The sequence below is a fragment of the Miscanthus floridulus genome, chromosome 2 (genome assembly GCF_019320115.1).
Source record: "Miscanthus floridulus cultivar M001 chromosome 2, ASM1932011v1, whole genome shotgun sequence".
NCBI classification, from domain to species: domain Eukaryota; kingdom Viridiplantae; phylum Streptophyta; class Magnoliopsida; order Poales; family Poaceae; genus Miscanthus; species Miscanthus floridulus.
The window spans coordinates 19,341,956-19,363,267 of record NC_089581.1 but is presented as its reverse complement, the minus strand read 5'-3'; the positions used below and the strand labels follow the sequence as shown (position 1 = coordinate 19,363,267).

General features: G+C 37.4%; 1 protein-coding gene and 1 pseudogene across 1 annotated transcript; both read left to right on the top strand.

The window, feature by feature from the left end:
• The first annotated feature begins 5,429 nt into the window (after positions 1-5,429).
• On the top strand, positions 5,430-6,543 carry LOC136540919 (uncharacterized). The gene is made up of 4 exons (XM_066532962.1): positions 5,430-5,579; positions 5,648-5,710; positions 5,809-5,862; positions 5,953-6,543. The coding sequence occupies exons 1-4, from the start codon at positions 5,430-5,432 to the stop codon at positions 6,541-6,543; spliced, it is 858 nt and encodes a 285-aa protein (XP_066389059.1).
• Positions 6,544-7,519: 976 nt separating this feature from the next.
• Positions 7,520-10,443, top strand: LOC136536173 (uncharacterized; annotated as a pseudogene).
• Positions 10,444-21,312: the final 10,869 nt, after the last annotated feature.

Below are 21,312 nucleotides of genomic sequence, written 5' to 3'. Positions count from 1 at the left end.
GTGCTAGAGACTATAGCCCAGCAGAATGAGACCATCAGGGACATAGCAGCTATAGAGGAGGAGCAGTTAGATGCTCAGCAGGAGGGGATGGTCAAGAGCGACCCTAGTGACAGCTCAGATGATGACTACCAGCCTATCCCTTATATGCCTCTATGATGACATGACCATGAGGTCGATAGCTCTAGTTCAGCTCTACCTACACCATAGATAGATCTTGCTCTACTTGCTATACTTGAGCGGATGAGGTAGGATCAGGCTTGCCAGGCTCAGAAGACCATTGCTACATTTGCATAGTTTTAGACTTGGCATGATGAGTTCCAGCAATAGTAGTAGGCGATCCAGCAGCAGCAGGCTATACAGCAGTAGTAGCAAGCCATGCATAAGCAACAGCTTCTCATGCAGCAGCATCTACTTAGGTTTATGCAGCATGTTGTGATAGCTATTGGGGCTCCACTGCCACAACCTTCTCCCTAGCTTGGTCAGCCTGCCACCACTTCTATGACTCTAGCTTTCTAGCCCAGTGGGCTTCAGAGTCAGGGACCGCCAGTGCCACAGTTTCCTTCACCTATAGAGCAGGTGTCCTAGTGGTTTGCTTCGCCAATACCAGCCCTATAGTTCACACCTCTTCATACGGGCTTTACTCTGCCTCAGAGTTCGTCAGTGCTCACCCTAGTTTCCAGGAGCCTTGGTGCTTCATTCAGTGAGTTGATAGGGTAGTCTACTCTGCCAGAGCTACATGTCCTAGGTCCTTCCATAGTTACACCTATTACCAGAACTATAGAGACGCTCCCTTCATCGGTTGCATCATTAGAGTAGGCAGCGCCAGTTATAGATCCGACTTAGACCGCTTTAGCATCACTTCTAGCTATAGAGGGTCAGACTTCTCAGAGCTCAGGATCAGATGATGATGGCACATAGTTCTAGCTCGCTCCTCGCACCTTAGCGCCTGACTTGTCCTCTATAGCCCCACTGACTAACCCTTAAATTTTGGTGTTTGACGCCAAAGGGGGAGAGGGATCGAGTATGTTAGTCTTTGGGGGCGATACATTTACGGGGAGTCTATCTATTAGCTTATCTATTACATTTGAAGTTTTATGTGTGATTCATTTTGCATTCATGTTTACTATTATGCTTTGAAGAATACTTAAGTGTGATAATGTGATTGTGATATTTATGTGATATGTGACATGTGTGCTCTCTACTTTGAATTATTTATATGTCATATCACTTTGTTATGCTTATTTGCTTTGCTTCCATGTTTTACTCCAATGAAAATGAGCTTTATTACTTGTACTCTTTATTATTTCATATCTTTTGAGTACATCATGTTGGCTTGGGTCATATAAGTTTGCCTAACACTTTTGCTCTTATTGTGAAAAGCTTATATGAATCAAGCATGTTAAAAACCCCATCTCTTTCACATACTCGAGGTGGTATTGTCATCAATCACCAAAAAGGGGGAGATTGAAAGCATCTAGGCCTCTAGTTGGGTTTCGGTGATTAATGACAATACGTGATTACTATGACTAATATGTGTTTTACAGAGGCAATTAAGTTAGGTCACGGTAATAGAGATCGATTGGGTTATCATGGTGGTCATGCCCCTATGATGGAAATCGGTTCGGTTTTCTAAGGATTGACGGCAAGGTTAAGGATTGACTAGTTCTAAGTGTCGTTTGGTGTTGAGGAGACACTTAGAGTAGTTTAGGACTTTGTTTTTCCTTTGGCCATACGAGGAGAATTGATCGGAGCATCCGGTCAACATGACCGGAGCGTCCGGTCACCCCGTGGAGGCACATAACGTTTCGTTTTTCAACCAAGGTTATAAATACTTCCTCCATTCATGTGAGGGGTACTTTTGCTCATTCCAATAGTTGAGAAACACCTTTGAGAGTGCCAAGAAGAGCAAGGTCCTAGTGAGGTGATTGAGATTTGAGAATCCCAAAGGGAGCCCTCATTAGTGAAAGCAAGAGTAGCAAAGTGTGCATCCATCCTTCTCATTAGGCTTGTCATGGTCAAGTGAGAGTTTGTGCTTATTACTCTTGGTGATTGCCATCACCTAGATGGCTTAGTGGTGATTGGGAGCTTGGTGATCATCCGGTGGAGCTTGTGGATGACCCAACTCAAGTTGTGAGCAGTTGTGGGTGATTCACCATGATGAAGTGTCGAAGAATCAACCCGTAGAGAGCACTTGATCCTTGTGCAGATCAAGGGGGAGCTACACCCTTGCGCGGGTGCTCTAACAAGGACTAGTGGGGAGTGGCAAATCTTCGATACCTTGGCAAAACATCACCGCGTTCCTCCTTCTCTCTTTACTTTGAGCATCTTGATCCTTTTAGGGGTCTCGCCTAAGGCCGCGAGGCTCCGTCTCGCCTGACTCCTTGGATGCGGGCTTTGTCTCACCCGATCCTAAGGATGCAGTTCCCATCTCGCCTGACCTCGAAGCCGCGGGAGGTCTCATCCAAGGCCATGGGCTCTGTCTCGCCCAACCCTTGGGTACGGGCTCCGTCTCGTCTGACGGGGACCATACCGTCGCCAACCACTCTAGGTCTAAGCATGTGGGCCTGGGTCAAAACTCTAATACCAGGGAGGAGACTAGCATGCCTTAATGTAACCCATGGCCATGATGGGCCATACCTAAGGATTCACATCAAGAACAGTGTCAGGCGTGCTGTTGCTGTTCTGCCTAACCCTTGTACGAACGCTGGCAGGCGTGTTAGTTCACCACGCCGTCCACTGGGATAGAATGGAACACCATGACCAGTAGATGACGCCTGTGCATGGCGCCAGTGATAAACAGGGCCTCGACGTGGAGCCATCCCTATTGGCATCTATAGGATCGGTGGGACCCCATGAAGGAGAAGAAGGATCTGGCGATCCTGGAAGCCTTCTTCTCTCTTGTTCTTCTCCTTTTCCTATGCTATAATCCGCGCTTTCCCTTTGCCTATAAAAGGGAAAGTAGGGCACCCAATGAAGGGGGATCTAGATCCACATGGGACCGAACCACGTGATAAAAACACAAGAGCATGACACGAACACATGGCTAAGCAGTGATCGAGCTCTTAGCACCCGTTCACTCCTTCCACCAGAGACTTGAGATCCTTTCCCTCTCTCACCCGTTTGTAACCCCTACTGCAAACCAAAACTGGTAACATGAGCAGCAACAAACTGGACGTAGAGACGTTTCGCCCGAACCAATATAAACCCTTGTGTCCTCCAAGCACACCATCCAAGCCAGACGCGCAAATACAAATTTACTCGTCGGTGGTCCAAAAACATCGACAACAGCTCTCTTTGTTGGGAAAAGGTATATATATTACTATGTTGGAATAGTCATTTTAGCAGCTCAACTATTGCCTAAGGCTCAAATTCATCCCTGACTGCTTTGAAAATAGTTGTTTCAATCATCAAACTTTACTTTTGGGTCTAATTTCATAACTATCAAAGTGATCGTTTTAAACATTAATTTTTAGATTCAATTTCATCTATAAACTATCAAAGTTATTTTAGTATTGAGACTTACGCTCAACCTCACCCCTCGTCGATCGTATGTGGCATGCCACGCTGTTGTGCCTTGTCAACTCTAGCACCATCCAAATATAGCTACTCTGTCAATTCAAGAGTACAACTTTTAATGTATATATAGCCACACCAACCTGCCCAAAATAGCAGGCTATCATATGAGTCATCTCAAATAAATTTCAGACAATTTTGTTAAAAATTTAAAGCATGAACGTAAATTTTAATTCTAAGGTCCAGCTTTAGACATGGGATCAAGAAGTAGACATAATACCTTTGCTACCACTGAATTGTAATGGATGAATTTGGAATTTAAAGCAATTAGATTAGAGTAGACATTTGTGATTTGGAATTAGATTTGGATTTGATGTTGATTTTTTTCTAGAAAAGCTATATTTTGCGTGTGTGATTCTTTGCTTTGGCTCACACGAATTTTGTCATCGTCAGATCTGGCTCTGGCGCAATCTCTGCCCTTCTTCATCCCCCCGTTGGTCATTTGCGTTTTGCTCTCTGGCCGGTCTGGCCCACTTGTTAGCTCATTTTTTTGGGAAACGTGCATATTTACTGTTTTGAACTTTTCATTTCCTTTCCCCCTGCCCTTTCGTCTCGTCCACATCGCTGGTGGTGGCGGAGGTGAACCTGAGGCAGAGCGGCCTCTCCATCGGTGATTCACCGTCGTTGGTGACTTCTTCCAACATTTCTCGATCAGATGTCGTAGATCCTTTGGCTCTCAAGTTGATTTGGTCTGTGTTTTCTTCTTTTTATCCCTTGGCATAGTAGGTGGCTGAGTTTTGGGCGCTGGTGGAGGTGTACCCGAGTCGAAACGGTCTTTCCGTTGTCGATTCACCATTATTGGTGAGTTCTTCCTCCATTTCTCTATCAGAAGTTGTAGATCTTGTGGATCTGATCTTTTGATTTGCTCTATGTTTTCTTCTGTTATCCCTTTGGTGTAGCAGGGCAGCGGTGTGTGGTTGTTTCATGGAACTTCGATTTGTTGTCGTTGGTGAGTTTCTCCCCTCATGTTTTTGTAGATCTACTCGTTCTAGTTCATGATTTTTTAATTATGGATTCCATTTGTTTTGATTTGGCTCAAGCGAAGCAAAGTTCGAGGTTGAGTTCGAGTCCTAGGTTGAGTTGTACTCGGAGTCGCTGGTTGAAGCTGAGCCGGTCTTTGCAGTTGGTGTTGTTGGTCTTTGTGTATGTGTGTCTGCATCTGTGTCTATGCCATGTTTTATTTTTAGTTTTGTTTTCAATTTTTTACAATTGTTTATGTGTGTGTGTCTCTGTCTCTCTCTGTATGTTCTATTTTTGTATTTTTGTTTGTCTTAGTCTCAGTTTATTTTTGTTTGAGTTTCTACATTTCGTAGCTTTGTTATTAGCAAAATGTTGTGCTTGGTCTGATCATCTACAGGTTCAGATATTGTCTTTGATTATGGTAACATTGTATTTTATTTTGATCAAGCTAAAAGAATGAAGTTAGTTTATATCTTACCATCCTAAAAATCCTATCAGTAAGAGTAAAGTTCAGCAGTATGTCTTTGAGTGTGTGCTCTATTTTTTTTGCTCATACTGGAGTCCACATGATATAATTTGTCTTGTTTTTTATTTCTAGGATTTAAGTTTTAGGTGTGAGATGCAACTTTTTTTGTCAATGTTTGTTTTTAGGATTATTTATGTTTAGTTCCTCAAGTAATTTTTGTTGTAGTCATTGTCAGATTTGTTTGTATTACCTTTTAGGTCATAGTTGTAGTAAGTGTTAGCTTTGTTTGTTTTCTCTAGTCTCTCATGAACTTTTGTTAGTGGTTGGACATGTTTTGAGTTCTGATCTATCAATGTTGTTTTAAGATTGATTATTTTTTTTAAAAAAAATTCAGTTCTTATTGTGTTCTTGTATTATGAGTTCATCTTAGATGGCTAGGAAAAGGAAGGCTACCTTTGTGGACCTTCCAAGTAGCGATTGTTTTGATGGTCATGATGATGATGAGTTGTCTTTGCCTCTTGATTCTTCTGACCCTGATGAAAATGATGACTCCAATTATGATGATCTTGTTGATTCAGATGTAAGTATTTTTTTCTATCCTCTGAATTGGTTGCATTTGTTCCATTTCATTGACATTTGTTTTTCTAGGATTCATTTTCTCTTGGTCATCAATCTTTCAATGAAGCTTTGTACAAGGAGTATATGAAAGAAGTAAGGCTTTGTGTTTTTATTGTTTGTTTTTGTCATATTACCCCCTGCTCCTCTTATCCCAAGTGTTATCCTGTTTTGTTTTTTTATTTGTTGTTCAGTGTTCTAGGCTAAAGTCTTTGAAGAAGAAGCTATTGATATCTTTGAGTCATAATGTATGTATTGTTCTTGACTTTCTTTTTCTATTTGAATTTTTCCTATCATCTTTTTTATTTTTTATTTTATTACTATGTTTACTACTTTAGGTCAAAAAGAAGAAGTCTGATGGTAGACCTAAAGTTGGTTTCTCAAGATTTTCTGTCACAACGTTCTGTAATGTGATAAATTCTCTTTCTGAAGACTATAAAGATGTGATTCGGAAGTATGGATTTGGTTCTCTTCTCTTGTTTGATAAATGTTCTATGCCTAGAAATTTTGTTCATTGGGTTGCTCGCCTTGTGAACTATAACTCTGGTGATATAGTTGTTGATGGCAAGGCTATTTCTCTCACTAAGGAGGTTGTTCACTTGGTTCTTGACCTTCCATTTGGTGGATCTCCTTTTCCTGCTGATTATACAGCTGGCAAGCTTTATTTGCTGTCAAGATTTGGGAAGGATAATGTTCCTCCAATCAGTTTCTTTTCTAAGGCTCTTGTTTCTATGAAAGAAATGTCTGACGATGATATGTTTGTTTGCTTCATTATCATTGCGATGAGTACTTTCCTTTGTCCTAATTCTTCTGTGGTTCCTTGTCACAAATTTTTTGGCATCTTTGAAGACCTTGATAAGATTCGATCTTATGACTTGTGTGGATATATCCTATCTTGGTGGCTTGAGTATATCAAGTTATTCAATTAGTTGAAGAGTTGCAAATCTACTCAGCAAACTACTCTTGGTAGTTGTCTGTACTTCCTTGTTGTAAGTTTTTTCCCTTTGTTCTTACTTTTTTATTTATGTTCATGTATGTTTTATTTTTTATTTATATTGTTATTAGGTTCTATATCTTGATCATGTTGATTTTGGATCTCATCAAGTCCCTTCCACTATTCCTTAAATATCTGTATGGGAAAAGATATGATTAAGCAGTACGCAAGTCTTGACAAGAGACAAGAAGGTTGTTTTGGGTGCCATCCTATTATGGATTATTCAAGGACCTGCTATGCTAAGGTAATTTTTTTCTTATCCATTATGTATTTTTTGTTTTTGCATAATTTTTCCATTTTTAAGTAGTTTGTTGCTTGCTTGTTTCTTTTTTTTACTGAGCTAGGATATGTCTGTATGATTGCTTGTCTATTGCGAATTGTATCTTTGTCAGTTTCTTGTTTGATTTATTTTAGTCAGATTCTTTTCTCTTAGAAATTATTGAATGTGATTTTTAGTTTCTATGATTATTATACTAGGTTTACACTTTACTTGTACTGACGTTATGGTGATTATTATGGTGTAACTCCTAGTTTTGATTAGTGTAAATTAAGATTATGTCCCTATTTTAGATATGTTTTTGTACCTTTACATGTTCTTTTCGATATGCATCCTTTCAAACTTTATGTATTGAATGTTTTGTATTTTTTCTATTATTTTTCCTTTAGGATACGAGCTTGCTTCCTCAAATCCTCCACCAGACTATTGATGATGATTTTTTAGCAAGCTTGATTCTTATGCTCGTTGCAAGCTCCCTATAGAATTAAAGGATGCTAATCGCAAGCTTATTGAGAAGCATTGCTTGAATTGTGGTGTTTCTGTCAACTTTGACGTTAATTCGATTACTGCTTTGTCTGATGAAATGAGATTGACCTTTATCAAACTTTGGAAGCATGTGTATTCTATTAGTGAGATGTCTCAGGATTTAGTTTTAGAAGTTATCAGGCTGTTATCTGATTCTGTTGAAAAAGATGAGCACTTTGGTTCCCCTGTTGGTAGGCTTGATGCTTCTCCTATTATTCCTGAAGCTAATCTTAGGTGCTCTGGTGTTAATTCTAATGGTAGATTTTTCCATTGTTATTTTTTTATTACTTATAGTTTCTCCTTTCATAGAAAAGTATGATCTAGATCTTGAAGTTCTTCATCCTTCTCAATATAAACTTCACCGAAACTTGAATGATGTATGTGTTTGTAGCTAATATCTTTTTTCTATTTGTTTTTTACTCATGTAATTTACTTTTTTTTATTTTCTTCTCATCTTTTTTTGCAGCCTTCTAATGGTAATGTTGTTGATGGTGTGTCTAAGCTAAAGAAGAATTATTAGTTTGTTTTGTTCTCTGTTCATTTTCTTTCTTATTTCAAGAAATTTTTATTTTATGATACCTTATATACATTTTTTCTTTTTATAGGATATACTGATGTTGGTCCTAGCTCTCCTAAGCTTGTGTCTAGTTCTAGGAATCCTCTTGGTGATATTTCTAATTCAAAGTCTTTGAGGAAAGGTTGTCTGAAGAAATCAGTTTCTATTGGGCTTTCCAATTCTACGGATCTTGAAAACAAGTATGTCCCTGATTCTATATCCCCTTCTCCTATGCCTGGGTATTCAAGATATTTTTCTCAGAAGGTTAGATTTTTTTTTCTTTTTGGATGTTCCATTTGTTATTGTTCTTTGCTTATTTACTTTTTATACTCATTTTTTTATTATGATTTTTTTATGTTTTCAGTGTTGGTTCAGTGAAGAAGTGTGGCCTGCCAAATTGTAGTGTAAGTTTTTTATTTGATTTTGTATTTTTTAAATGATGTTTTTGTATTTGTAATTTTCTATGATTTCTTTTCCTTTTTTAGGCTCAATTGGTTATGTAGACCCTAGATTTTAGTTAGTGCTCTCCTTCCCCTCATCATGCAGAACGTCATTTGAATCCTCGCAGTTCAGGTGGTTCTTTGCCTTCTGCATCAAAGGCTCTAGTTAAGGTATTGTTGTTTCAAATTGTTGTTATTTTTCTAGATTCTTTGCTTTCTAGTCAGTGCTGTTGTAGTTATCTATTCATTCTTCTTTTTTCTTATATAGGTTTCTCTAAAAGTTTTAGTTGTTGGTGCCAAATCTTTCCCCACATCTGTTGGAGAAATGACTAAGAAGACTAATGACATATACAATTTCAAAATGGATTTGGGTGGGTGTAGTAGGAGTACTCCTAGTCAACATTTGAGCCACTCAACTCATGCGTCTTTGCCTAGTTATGCTCCTTTAAGCCATTCATTTGTATAGAAGTCTCAAGTTGTATCTATAGGTGGAAAGGTTCCTTTATATGGTCCTAGGAGGTTTGTGAATCCTAGCCCTCTGTTTCGCGGTGATTATGAGGCATTCAAGTCTAAGTTCTATGAAGTTAGTAAGTCTAAAGTAGAAAACTACAAGAATCTTCGTAAGTTGGCTTCTTCTGAGTTTTAGAGGTTACTTCTATTTCCATTGATTGTATTTTGCTTATCTCGATGTGTTCTATAGTTTTTTTAATTTTGTTTTGCATTGTGCAGTGAAGATGCAGTGTCTTTGTCTAGTGTTTGCTATACTTTTTGGTCTCTTGGTGAATCTTTGAAACCTAGAGGTTTTGTCAATACTTTTGTTGTATCTTGTTTCTGCTATAGCTTGTTTTCAAAGCCAAATGGTCATCCAGATTTCTCAAAAAGGCATTCTTTCTTCTCAAACATTGGTGTAAGTTTTTCTTCTCTCTTTTTTAAATAAAATTTGATGATGTTTTTAATTTATTTAACTAATGCTCTTTATTTTGCATTATTATTAGGATAATCTATTATTGGATTGTGATGAAGCTAACCAGCAGTTGTTGCAGCGATCTTTTAGAAGGTATGCTAAGGCTAGACCATTGCATCAATCTAACTTGGTATTATCAATTTTTTATTGTTTTTGTTTTGCTTCTATTTATATTTCTTTATGTTTATTTAATTCTGTTCATATGTTTTTTAGCTTTTCTTCCCTATATTGCATGAGAAGCATTGGTTTGTTTTTGTGGTTGACATTAAGGACCATTATTTTGTATTTCTTGATTCATTGTATAGACGCAATTTTGAGTATCATCAAGATATTGAAGGAAGGCTTGTATGTACTTTCTTTTTTTTCTCCTTCAGTTTGATTGTTTGTTATTATATTTTTTTTAAAAAAAATTTGTTCATGTGTCAATGCAGATAAACTCTTTTCAGTATCATTGGAATAAATTTGTTCAAGTTGACATGGATTTCAATTTTTATGGAGTTGAGTACCCTATTGTTCCTGAGCAGCCTTTTGATAATTCGTAAGTATCTGTTATGTTCATTTTTCTGTTTCAGTGCATATTATATGGAGTTTACATTCTAGTTTTTTGGCGGTTATGGTTGGTTGTTTTGTTATCACTGCTATGTTTCAATTCTATAGGCGTAGATTTTTTTTGCTTCTTCATTTTAATTGTTCTTGATTTTGTGCAGTTCTGATTCTAGAATTTATGCTATGATGTTCTTTGAGCACTGGACGTCTCCCAGGGTCCTTTTAGGCAATATGTTTAGTCATGAAGATATTCCATCCATCAGAGTTAAGATTGCAAATGAGTTATTTTTTCATCACAAGAACATTGGCATGAAACATCATGTGTATGATTTCAAACTTCAGGTTTGTTTTGAAATTTTCATTTTTTAATCTTGTTGTTTCTATGTCGATATTCTGATTCACATACCCCCTCTATTGACAGGAGTAGAGTCTTCTGGTGTTGTAGTATATGATTCAAGGAGTTTGCAATCTGAATGGTTCCTTTTTTCAATTTCTTTGTCTTTTTTTGGCAGTTGCATCTGCCTTAGGAAATCTCAATATAGACTGAGTTCAATACGATGTTTTTGTCCATGTCTAAACTGCTGCATATGCTTATATGATAATAGAGGTTACATGATAATAGCTCTTTTGAAATATAAATATGTCCTATTCTATGTCCTCATTTGTGCTGATAATCATTTTTTTGATCTTGGTCTTCTGCCTTCATCTGCATTGTCTTCTCTTGCCTTCTTCTGCTTCTTGCTCTTTGCAGTTGGGCCTACATACAAAAAAATGGTAATAAGTTTGCTTATTTTTTATGATTTGCTTATTTGTTTTAGAAAAGAATCTTAGTTGTGATCTCTTACTTGAGTTTGTTGCCTTCGTCTTCTTTTTAGCTTCTGTTGCAGCTATCTTTTCTCTTATTTCTTCTACTATTGTTTTAAGTCTTTTTGGTTTCTTTGGTTGTCCCTTTCGCTTTATCCTTTTTGGATCTTGTAGTTGTAGTCTTTCTTCAGTAATCGTTGATGATGTTGCTTGCACGCCATCATTGTGTTGTTCTTCGTCATTTATGGAATCATCATCTTCTTCTTCTAGTGCCTTTGCAATTAGGTCCATCTCTTTATTAATCCTATCAAATTCTTCATACAGGTAACTCATCATTTCTTCACTCTTTGATCCTTTAGATGTAAGCACTGCTGCTTACCTACACAAGACATTGAATCTTATCAGTTCTTTGGTTGTAGGTGTGTCTGATGTTTGTCTTGTCATGATTTTGGATTCCTTCTTCCTCCATCTATCAATAAAAGTACTTTTTAGGTATCTCATCTATTTCTTCTTCAACTATGACTTTTAGTATGTGGCTACATAGTATTCCATCCTTGCTGAATTTTGCACAAATGCAAGTGAATTCCTCTTTCCCTTTGGTAAGATCTGTAAGGACTACATATTTTCTGTTTGTTTGTACCTACTGAACTCTGTTTGATTTGTGCCAGCTGGTACTAAAACTTTAGGAATATGTTCCTGTTATAACGTTCAACTGCTTGTAACTCTATCTTGTATCTAGTCTGTAGTTCTTTAGATCTCTTTTGTTTGCTCTAATTATCTTTAGTACTCTCCATTATCCTGATTCTGTCAATTATTCTTTGGTATTCTTTCATGAAGCTCAGTATGTTGTATGTAGGTCCAACATTATCCTTCATCCTAGCATTCGTCTGCTCACTTCTTCCAGTGGTTTGAAGAAATGGATAGAAATTTTCTTTAAAATATACTAGTATGAACCTGTTTCTGGTTTTCCACATTTTCTTGAAGCACTTATTCCTTTCTAGCTTGTAATCTGCAATCATTTTCTGCCATTGATGTTCAAATTCTTCTTCTGTCAATGAGTTGTTCACTATGTCTTGAAATGTCTTTGGTAAGCCTTTGTTTACTACAAAGCACTTCCTATTTTTGTTGTACCATTTGGATTTTATATGAAAGAAACAATTCCTATGAATGCTTTGTGGCATTATTGCTTCTATGGCTCCTCTCATAGCTTGGTCTTGGTCTATAATTATGGTCTTTGTATGTTTTCCTCCCATAGATTCTAGGAATGCCTCGAATAGCCATTTGAATGTGTCTGTAGTTTCATCAGAGATGAATGCACATCCAAATATAAGAGTATGTCCATGCCCTGATATCCCAACTATAGGTGCAAATGGAAGGTTATATCTGTTTGTCCTATAGGTTATATTGAAACTTAGCTAGTCCCCGTACTCTGCATACCATTTGAGTGATATGCCTTCTCTCCAGTAGATGTTCTTCACTTTGTTCTCTTCATCTACATTAAATTTGTAGAAGAATGTTTGATCTTCTGCTGCCATCTTCATAAAGTACTGCATGACTTTGTTCATGTCATTTTCTTTGAGTTCCCTATTTATCTTTGTTCTCTCATTCTACATGTGCTTTGTTTTATATGGCAGGGTTGTTACATTGCCTCTGAGATATGAGAGTATTGCAATAATCTTTCTAGTTGGTATGTTATTTCCATTCAATGTCCTTATCATTGCCTTCTCCATGTCTGTCATATATTTCCTGCCGCTGAGTAGTTGATTCCTGTTGTCTGGACTGAGCTCATGATTGTGATCTAAGTCTAGCCTTACTACTTTCCATTTTCCATTTTCTTCTTTCACTTCCATTAGCACTGGGCAGTTTGATTTCACTTTGATATTAGTTTTCCTCTTTGGTCCTTTGCCCTTTGCTTCATGTGTCATCATATCCTATTCCTCTTCTTTAGTTGTCTTCTTCTTTGATTCTTTTCCATATCGATGGCATCTCATTTCCTGCTTGTATATCTCATTGTTCCTCTTTTTGCTTGTAGTTCTTGTTGTATGAGTAACAACTACCTCAAACCCTGTTATGAAGCCATAGGAGCTGAAGAAATGGTGTGCATCATCTCTGGTGTCGAATTCCATACCAATCGGTGGCGTGTACTTGCTGTCAGTATCTGCATTGTTTCCATCTTTGTTACTTCCTGTTCTTTCCTGAGGAATTCTTCAATTTCTTCTTCTGTAAGTTCCTAGCTTCCATTTCTCTCATCATATTCTTTCATGGTTTGGTCTGATTGCTCGGCAAATGAACCATCTGATGGATTCCATATATCTATAATCTCATTTTCAGAGGTAGCTGTCCCTGACACTACAGATGTGTTGTTCTCTGTAGTCATATATCTGGAATCAACCTGCATTTTCAAGTTTGTAAGGTTAGTATTCATGTCTTTTTTTGTTCTAGTTTGTTTTTTCTTGTGTAATGAGCATACATGTTGTACTTGCATTGAGTTGAATATGTTTGTTCCATTAATTTCATCTTCTTCAAAGGCTTTAGTTGATATGTAGTCTTGTTGGTCCTCCTGCTTCAAGAAATACAATTTTTTCTATATTAGTTCAAAGTATTCTTTTTTTGATTGATGGTGTCTTATTTGAACTTACATCATAATCTCTAGAGAAACTAAAAATTGTTTGGTTGGTGTTCTCACTATTTTCTTGCAGTGCTGCTTGGTCTGCCTGCATGTTAACAAACATTTTTGAGTTGATTAGTATCCTACTAGTCATTTTGTTCTTCAAATTGTTTGTCTTCAGGTATCTCACCTCATTTCCATTTGTTGTTGTATTCTATATTTCATCAATTGATGTCCTGTTGTATATTTGTATCCCCTAGTGGTCCTAGTTTTCCTGCACATCAAGAAATCAGGTATAGCTATCAGCAAACATCAAGTAAAGATGTATTGTTGTTCCATTAGGAATATGTGTTACCACCTGTACTATGTCCCTGATTATCTGTTCTTCTTGAGAAGAAGACCATGTTTGCTGCATGAGTAGTGCTATTAGTGGTCCCTGTAAAATAGAATTTTTTATATTTGGAGTTCATTTTTTTTGTTTTTCTTTCTTAAGCTCAACCTAGTAGTTTAGCAGCTATGCAGTTTGTGAATCGTATTCTTCATTGGCCTCCATTCCTTGGTTCTCTAATTGAGTACTTGGTGTCACTATATCTATCCATGGTCCTGGTACCTGTTTTGCATTATATGCAAATTTTGAAAAATTGTTAATAAGTATGTTCAGTTGTATTTTGTAGAAATAGATAATTTTCATTACAACCTATACCTTTTTAGTTGTTGACCTGTCTTGTGGATTTCTACTGTTTTGCCCATCTCTGTGGTCCTGCATCAGAAAGATATTCAGTCAGTTAATCCATTTGTCTTGTGTTAGTGTTTAGTTATGTTTTGTAAGGTTTCTGATTCTTTTTATGCAATAGACAATCATACATGTATACTAAGAAAATCTTTTGATCTGATCTATTTTGTTGTTTCTATTATACTCGAAGTAGTTTTGATCTGATTGAGTTACTTACTTGTATTGGTTCTCCAGCATTTTCTTTCTCTTCTCCTGACATCTTTTTGTATGCTTGATTTCAATGTGTTGTCTTCATAGATCTTATCCCCTTTCTCCCGTGGATCTAGAGCTTCTTCTGTTTGTTTTCTATGGTGCTCTTCATGTTGGTGCTTTAGATCTGATTGCTTTTTGGATCCAGGTACTTTATTCCTTTTCCTTTTTGCATATATCCCCTTGTGTATATTTTCTTTTGTGCCTTTCAAGTTGGTTCTAATGGTAACTAGGCTTCTCCTTGTGGGCTTCTTTTATGTGGGTCTGTTACTTTATGTTATGGCCCATTTTTTATGTGTTGAATCCTATCTGTATTGGGTGGATTTGTCTACGTGGTTACATTTTTTTGTCATGTGCCTTTATTGCCCTTTCACTTTGGTTGGTGCAGTAAATGTTGGCTTCTGTTCTACCTTTCCCCTTTACATCTTTGTTCCTCTAGGATACTTGCCTTTAAATATTTTCTTCTCCTGCCTCTTATTCGTGTACTCTATTCTTCTACTTCTTCCTCCTTTTTTTGCCATTTCCTGTCCTATTTTTGGATTATACATGGTGTGTACTTTTTTTCCCTGAATCCCTTGTGTTTGAGATGCACGTGTGCAGTTTAGAAACTACCCAATCAGTTTTAATTGATTTCCCACTTTCCATTTTGTAATTTGTTGTGGTCAGTCCCCTTCCAATTCAACATTTTCCATTTGATGGATGTGATTTCCCAACCTTCCTCTCTTGGTAACGGTCTGCACTTATTACTCGGTCCTCCTTTTGACCTTTTCATTTCCCATTCTAATGTGTATAGCTGTGTGACTATTTTGACTTCACCCTATCTATTTATTCCTATCTCCCATCTGTATCTTTTTGTATTATATTGTCTCTCTATTCATTCTTCTTGGCTTCCTTGATTCCTTCTAGTCTTCGAAGAAGTGAGTTATCCTTCCTTGTTCTTGTTCCTCTTCTTTGCTATCCATCCTTTTACATGTTGTGTCATTTTTTGTTTATTAGTTCCTTTTTCTCTCGTCTCCTCTAGTATTTTAGGTAGTTAGTTTTCTGCGTTTTTTCAAGTCCATTTCTGTTGTATGTTCTTAGTATCCATTTTTTGTACATGATCTATAAGCGATTATTTCACACTCATTTGATGAGAGGTTGGATTACAATCTATGGTTAACCAATATGTTTAGCGAGCACATCGTCTTCTGCGATAGTAAGATCTAGATCTCGTCCTGTCCCTCGCCGCTCGATCTGGGCATTGCGATCTTGAGCTAATTCTGTTGGAAACTTTGTGCGGCCTTTTGTGGGTGTGGTGCAGATCACGGTGAGGTGCCCAAGGGCAGCGTGGAGATCTTCTTCCGGTAGGTGAAGTTCTAGAACGACGACGAGACAGAGGAGGCATCCCCAGTCTTCGTACGTATCTGTTACTTACTCTCACTCTCTTATTGAGACTGCTAGTTTTGACCAACATTAGTAGACAACTTAGCAGTAATTGTGATTCTTGCCTGGTGTTAGCTAAATGTTGTACTTGCAAGCTTGTGGTTTAATCAAAACTAGCACTTTGATTGTGTGAAATGTGTGCATTTATAAATTGATAACCAGTGTTGAATTGTCGGTTGAGCAGCATTACCTTAGAAAATAGGATGGACATGTAGCATTACTTGAGTTGTGTAATTGTCAAATTTCCTTTCATGTTAAAAAATTGGGAGTCGCCTGTGGTTTCTATGGCTGTTTCATTTGCACATCGTCTTCTTTGTTGTGTCATTTTGGACTGGTGAGAGGCGATTCTATCAGGCTGCAAGGTTTGCTCGTTTTGTTTATTTCATTTCCTTGTATTTTTTGTCGTTAGGGTTTGCTCATGTGCTTTGCCTTGTTGTAGAGAAAATGTGGCAATGACAACAACTCTTGCTATTATTCTGAAACATTGGTATGTGTTTGTTGTGCTGTAGGTTCCTCTGGGTGCACTTTCCCATCTAGTGCCACCAGGTACACTACATTGCCTACGTGGCATTTTTTATTATCTATTTGTGTTTTTTATCTTGTTTTGTTTTGGCAAATTAACTATTATATGGACTATGAATTAAATTTTTATTTACACTAGAGTTCATCTATACCTACAGTGTTTAATCTAGTGTAAGTGCTAGGTATTATTGGTGTAATTGCTAGGCCAACTATACTGAGTGAAAAAAGATTATTAGGCACATGTATTTGTCATAATTTGAATTGAGTGTACTTACTTTGATTTGTTTGTTAGATGCAATCCTCATAATTTTTTTGTTTCTACAATCCATAGAAAAGATCTGTTTTTTGTTTTTTTTACTTTGATATGTTTGGTTGGTTCACTGCCCTCAAAAAGTTTTTGGTTTTTGCATTCCATAGATTTTTTTTATATTTACTTTTTTTTTGTTCATGCAATGCCCTGAGAATCCCGAATTTGATTTGTTTGTTTGATCAATGCTATATATTAGAGTTAATTGGTTTTGGCAATTCATAGAAAATGTTTGGGTTTTTGTCTTTTGTTTATTTATTTGTTTTCCTTTCTTTGAATATGTGTATATTATTTTCATATTTAGCTATGTTGGATAATCACCTCTCTTTACCTAATTTCTGGAGATCTCCTTGCTCTTTATGTCAATTCTGGCATAGCTTTATCATCTTTAGTTTAAATGTCATGGTAGCTTATGTTCTCTATCTAATTTATGTACCACCTTGCAATTAGGCATTGACTATCGTGACTCATGTACTCAAAGTTGGTGGAAAATTTCTCGCGAAGATATTTCAAGGTAAAGATACAAGTCTCCTGTACTGTCAGGTAACGTTCACTTTGGTTGGCAAGTAGATCTTTGTATCATCAGATTTCATGAGGTTGTGCTGTTGTACAGTTCTCCATCATTAGTATGTAAGCTTCGTTAGTTGTGGTTGATGAGTATGTTATCTAGATTATTCTTTCCACATTGTGCCCCTTAACTTTTGTAAATGTTTGGATGAGATGTTGATGGGCACTTTATTCCTGTCTGTGGCTTTATACAGCTAAAACTGTTCTTCTCACAAGTTACATTTGCAAAGCGAAAAAGTAGCCGGAACTCAAGCATTGGTAAGTCTTATAGCTTGCAAAAGAAGTTCCATAATCGTGCTCCTTATATGCTTTCTCAACCTTCAGTGGTTCGCATAACTTATGTTCAGAATTCTGAAATTGTTGTTAGTTGTTGAACATGTTTGGGACATCTTTGTCAGGCGGCCTATCCCCTATAGAGTAACAAGGATGCATATTCATTTAGTTGGAAAATATGTATGTGGTCTTATACATTTGTTTGTCCTTTTTCATTTGCCAAACAGAGGCGTTTGCTGTTTGCGAGAACTATTCACCTCCAGAAGGGTTCAAGGAGGGAAGATCTATACCACCTCCTAGATAAAGTGGAGACTCCTTTAGGAGGTGACGATCTAGGTAAGGGCTACAAATGCTGGTATAACACTCCTTCATATTTTTGTTTGTACTTTTAGGTAATGTAGTCTTACTTTTGTATGCGAATTTATCTATTGTTGTTAATACTGATTTTCAGTCATTTTGGTTTAATAGTGTTTATCTTTGTATATTTTTTAGTTATACTGCTTGATTCAGATTTTGCTTTTTCTGTATTTTTTGTTTGTTGAACATATATTTTCTACATCTAGTACTTGTTAGTACTGTTAGTCCTTGTCTTGTGTCATTCAGGTTTATTTGATTTTCCAGTTTTGATTTTTGTATTATCATGTTAATATGGATTAATTTTTTAGTTACACTAGAGTTCATCTACACTTACTGTTGTTAATGATGTGTAATTCCTAGGTATTATTGATGTAACTACTATTAGGTGCAAAAAGTTTATTACGCCTTTCTTTGAATGTAACTCTTTTTGTATTATCATTATTTCTGTTCTTCTGGTATGCCGAGGATGAGCTAGTTGTTGAGGAGACAGAGATGGAGTCGTTTCCGGTGCTGTTTTTTTGTCCGTGAGTATTTCATTCAGTTTTTTATTAGAAGTTGTACATCCGGCTAGTATTTGTTCTGATTCTATTTTTTGTTGTTGTTTTCTTCTTCTTCTTTTGATCTTGTGTTCTAGAGATGTTCAGGTGGAGGCCAAGATGGAGGTTTCATTTGTGTGATTTGTTTCCTCAAATTGCATGAGTTGTCAGAGAGGTTTCATTTGGCATGTGGTAGTTGGTCCTGTGGATTTAGTTGATCATCAGAAATGTTGTAAAAGGTGTTCTAGGTAACTTAGTTTGGTGGCCTAGTTAGTTGATTTTTACAATAATTGATTGAAAGCATCTAGGCCCCCAGTTGAGTTTTGGTGATTAATGACGGTACGAGATTACTATGACTAATGTGTGTTTTGCAGAGGCAATTTGAGCTAGGTCATGGTAATGGAAATTAATTGGGCAATCATGTTTGTCATGCCCCTATCGATGGAAATCATTTCGGTTTTCAAAGGATGGACGACAAGGTTAAGGATGGACTAGTTCTAAGTGTCGTTTGATGTTGGAGAGACGCTTAGAGTAGTTTAGAACTTTGTTTTTCCTTTGGCTGTACTATTAAGGGGGGTATGGACTAGTAGCTTAACCTAGGTGAGTCTAATGGATTAGGTGTGATGCACACTTGTCAAACTTAGCACTAGGTAGCTCAGGAATAGCCCTAAGATCGATAGAAGTCAACTTCATTCACAAAGAATTTTGAATTAAAAGTGAATAGAGAGTCAAATGACTGACCGGACGCTGGTTTGGTTGTGACCAGACGCAGCTTGGAGAGTCCGGTCAATTCATTTGATCGACAACAGCAGTCAGAGTGCGACCAGACGCTGGACACCAGAGCTCATCGGACACGACACTAGCCGTATCTGTAGCAGCGTGGACTGACTGTTGACCATGGACCAGACGTTGAACAGAGAAATGACCAGACTCTGGGTGCCAGCGTCTGGTCAACATCAATAAGGTTCTAGAGAAGGTTTTTGATGACCAGACACGTCCGGTGGGTGCTGACCGGACGTAAGATAGAGTCCGGTCAGAGAAATCGGCTCTTTTTGACACGCTGATGTATTACATTGACTGATGCGTCCGGTCAACTTGACTGGAGCATCCGGTCACCTTGACCGGAGCATCCGGTCATCCCGATACTTGTTGAGTTGGACCTTAACCATTATGTTTTGAATGGGGGAGTATAAATACATATTCCACCCGTCCATTTGATGTTTCTTGCCCATTTATTCAGCTAAGAAACACTTTTGGAGTGCAAGGGAGAGCAAGAGCCTAGTGGGGTGATTGAGATTTGATAATCCAAGATTAAGGACCTCATTAGTGCATAGGGAGTAGCAAGTGTGCATCCACCTTACTCATTAGGCTTGTCTTGATCAAGTGAGAGTTTGTGCTTGTTACTCTTGGTGATCGCCATCACCTAGATGACTCGGTGGTGATTAGGAGCTTAGTGATCATCCGGCGGAGCGTGTGGATGATCCAAGTCACTTTATGAGCGGTTGTGGGTGATTCACCGAGACAGAGTGTCAAAGAATCAGCCCGTAGAGAGCACTTGATCCTTGCGCGGATCAAGGGGGAGCTACACCCTTGCGCGGGTGCTCCAACGAGGACTAGTGGGGAGTGACGACTCTCCGATACCTTGGAAAAATATCGCCGTGTTCCTTTCCCTCTCTTTACTTTGAGCATTTACATTTGAGCAATTCATTTCATGTCTTTACATTCCTAGAATTGTCATGCTAGAGTAGGATTGGAACCTAGGGTGCAAAACTTTTGTACAGGAGAACAATAGAAACACATTTTAGACACAAGGGGTGAAATGGGCTAAGTGTATGGCTTAATTATTGCAAAAAATTAGAATTAGCCCAATTCACCTCTACTCTTGACATCTTGATCCTTTCATTGATAAAATGAATCCAGTTACAGTGCTCTATTATTAGATTTACAGTCATTTTTCATTGTAAGTTATTGTACTAAGTGGTGTAATTTGATGGTAATGCCTTATTGTCTTCTTGTTTTTTATTCATCCTTAAATTTTGTTTTTTGTTATGGTATGTTTGTCTGCATCAATGCTATAGTAATTTTTTTATTTTGCAATTCATAGAAAATTTTTGCTTTTTGAAATTTTTTTAGTTTTGATCTGTTTGGTTCACCAAAGAAAGGTTTTTTGATTTTGCATTGCATAGAAATTTTTTGCTTTTTGCTTTTTTAATTTGTATATTTTGATTTGTTTGGTCGTGTTCTTTGGATTTTTTTCAGGTATAGCATGAGATGGATTCTTTGGTTATATTTGAATCTCAGGTACTTCTAACTATTGGCTTCCTTGTTCTAGTTTACTTAGGTTTTAGTATCTTGTTACAATAGCTTAATTTTGTAGTTACAGTAGAGTTCAATTGCTGTCTGTTTTTAGATGGAATGCATAATTCGTGTGATTTAATCTCCTGTTTCACTCAATTTTTGCTTTTGTTTAGATTTGTGTGATTTGTCCTATTTGGTTTACTCGTGTGATCATACGTGTGATCATAGGCTCTCAATCACACAAATTTTGGTTTTTGTTTCATTTGTGTGATTTGCCTCCTCAAATTGCTTGAGTGATCAGAGGGGGTCAAATCACCTGAGTTGCAAATAGACAGATCCTTTTTTTTCTCCTTGGATTTTAATTGGCTTCTCCATTTTGATTCACTCCTAGATTCTAATCCATTACCACCTCTACTGCCAGCAACTCCAATACACATCCTCAACGTGTACCCTTGAGGAGCCTGGTGGTGAATTGTGCGTGATAAACTGTCAATACAAGTTGGTAGGTTTGCTGCAACTTTCTCATGACTGCCCATGCAGATATGTATATATTACATAATAATATAAAATATAACAACTGAACCAGTAACAAACCGATGCCCATGAGATTCTGCGCGCCCTCTCCTCCGAGACATTGCGATCCTTCCATGGTGATCGAGCTACAGGGTCTTCTCCAACGCTAGACAACGACGAAGGAGCAATCAAGTTGATCGATCCAAT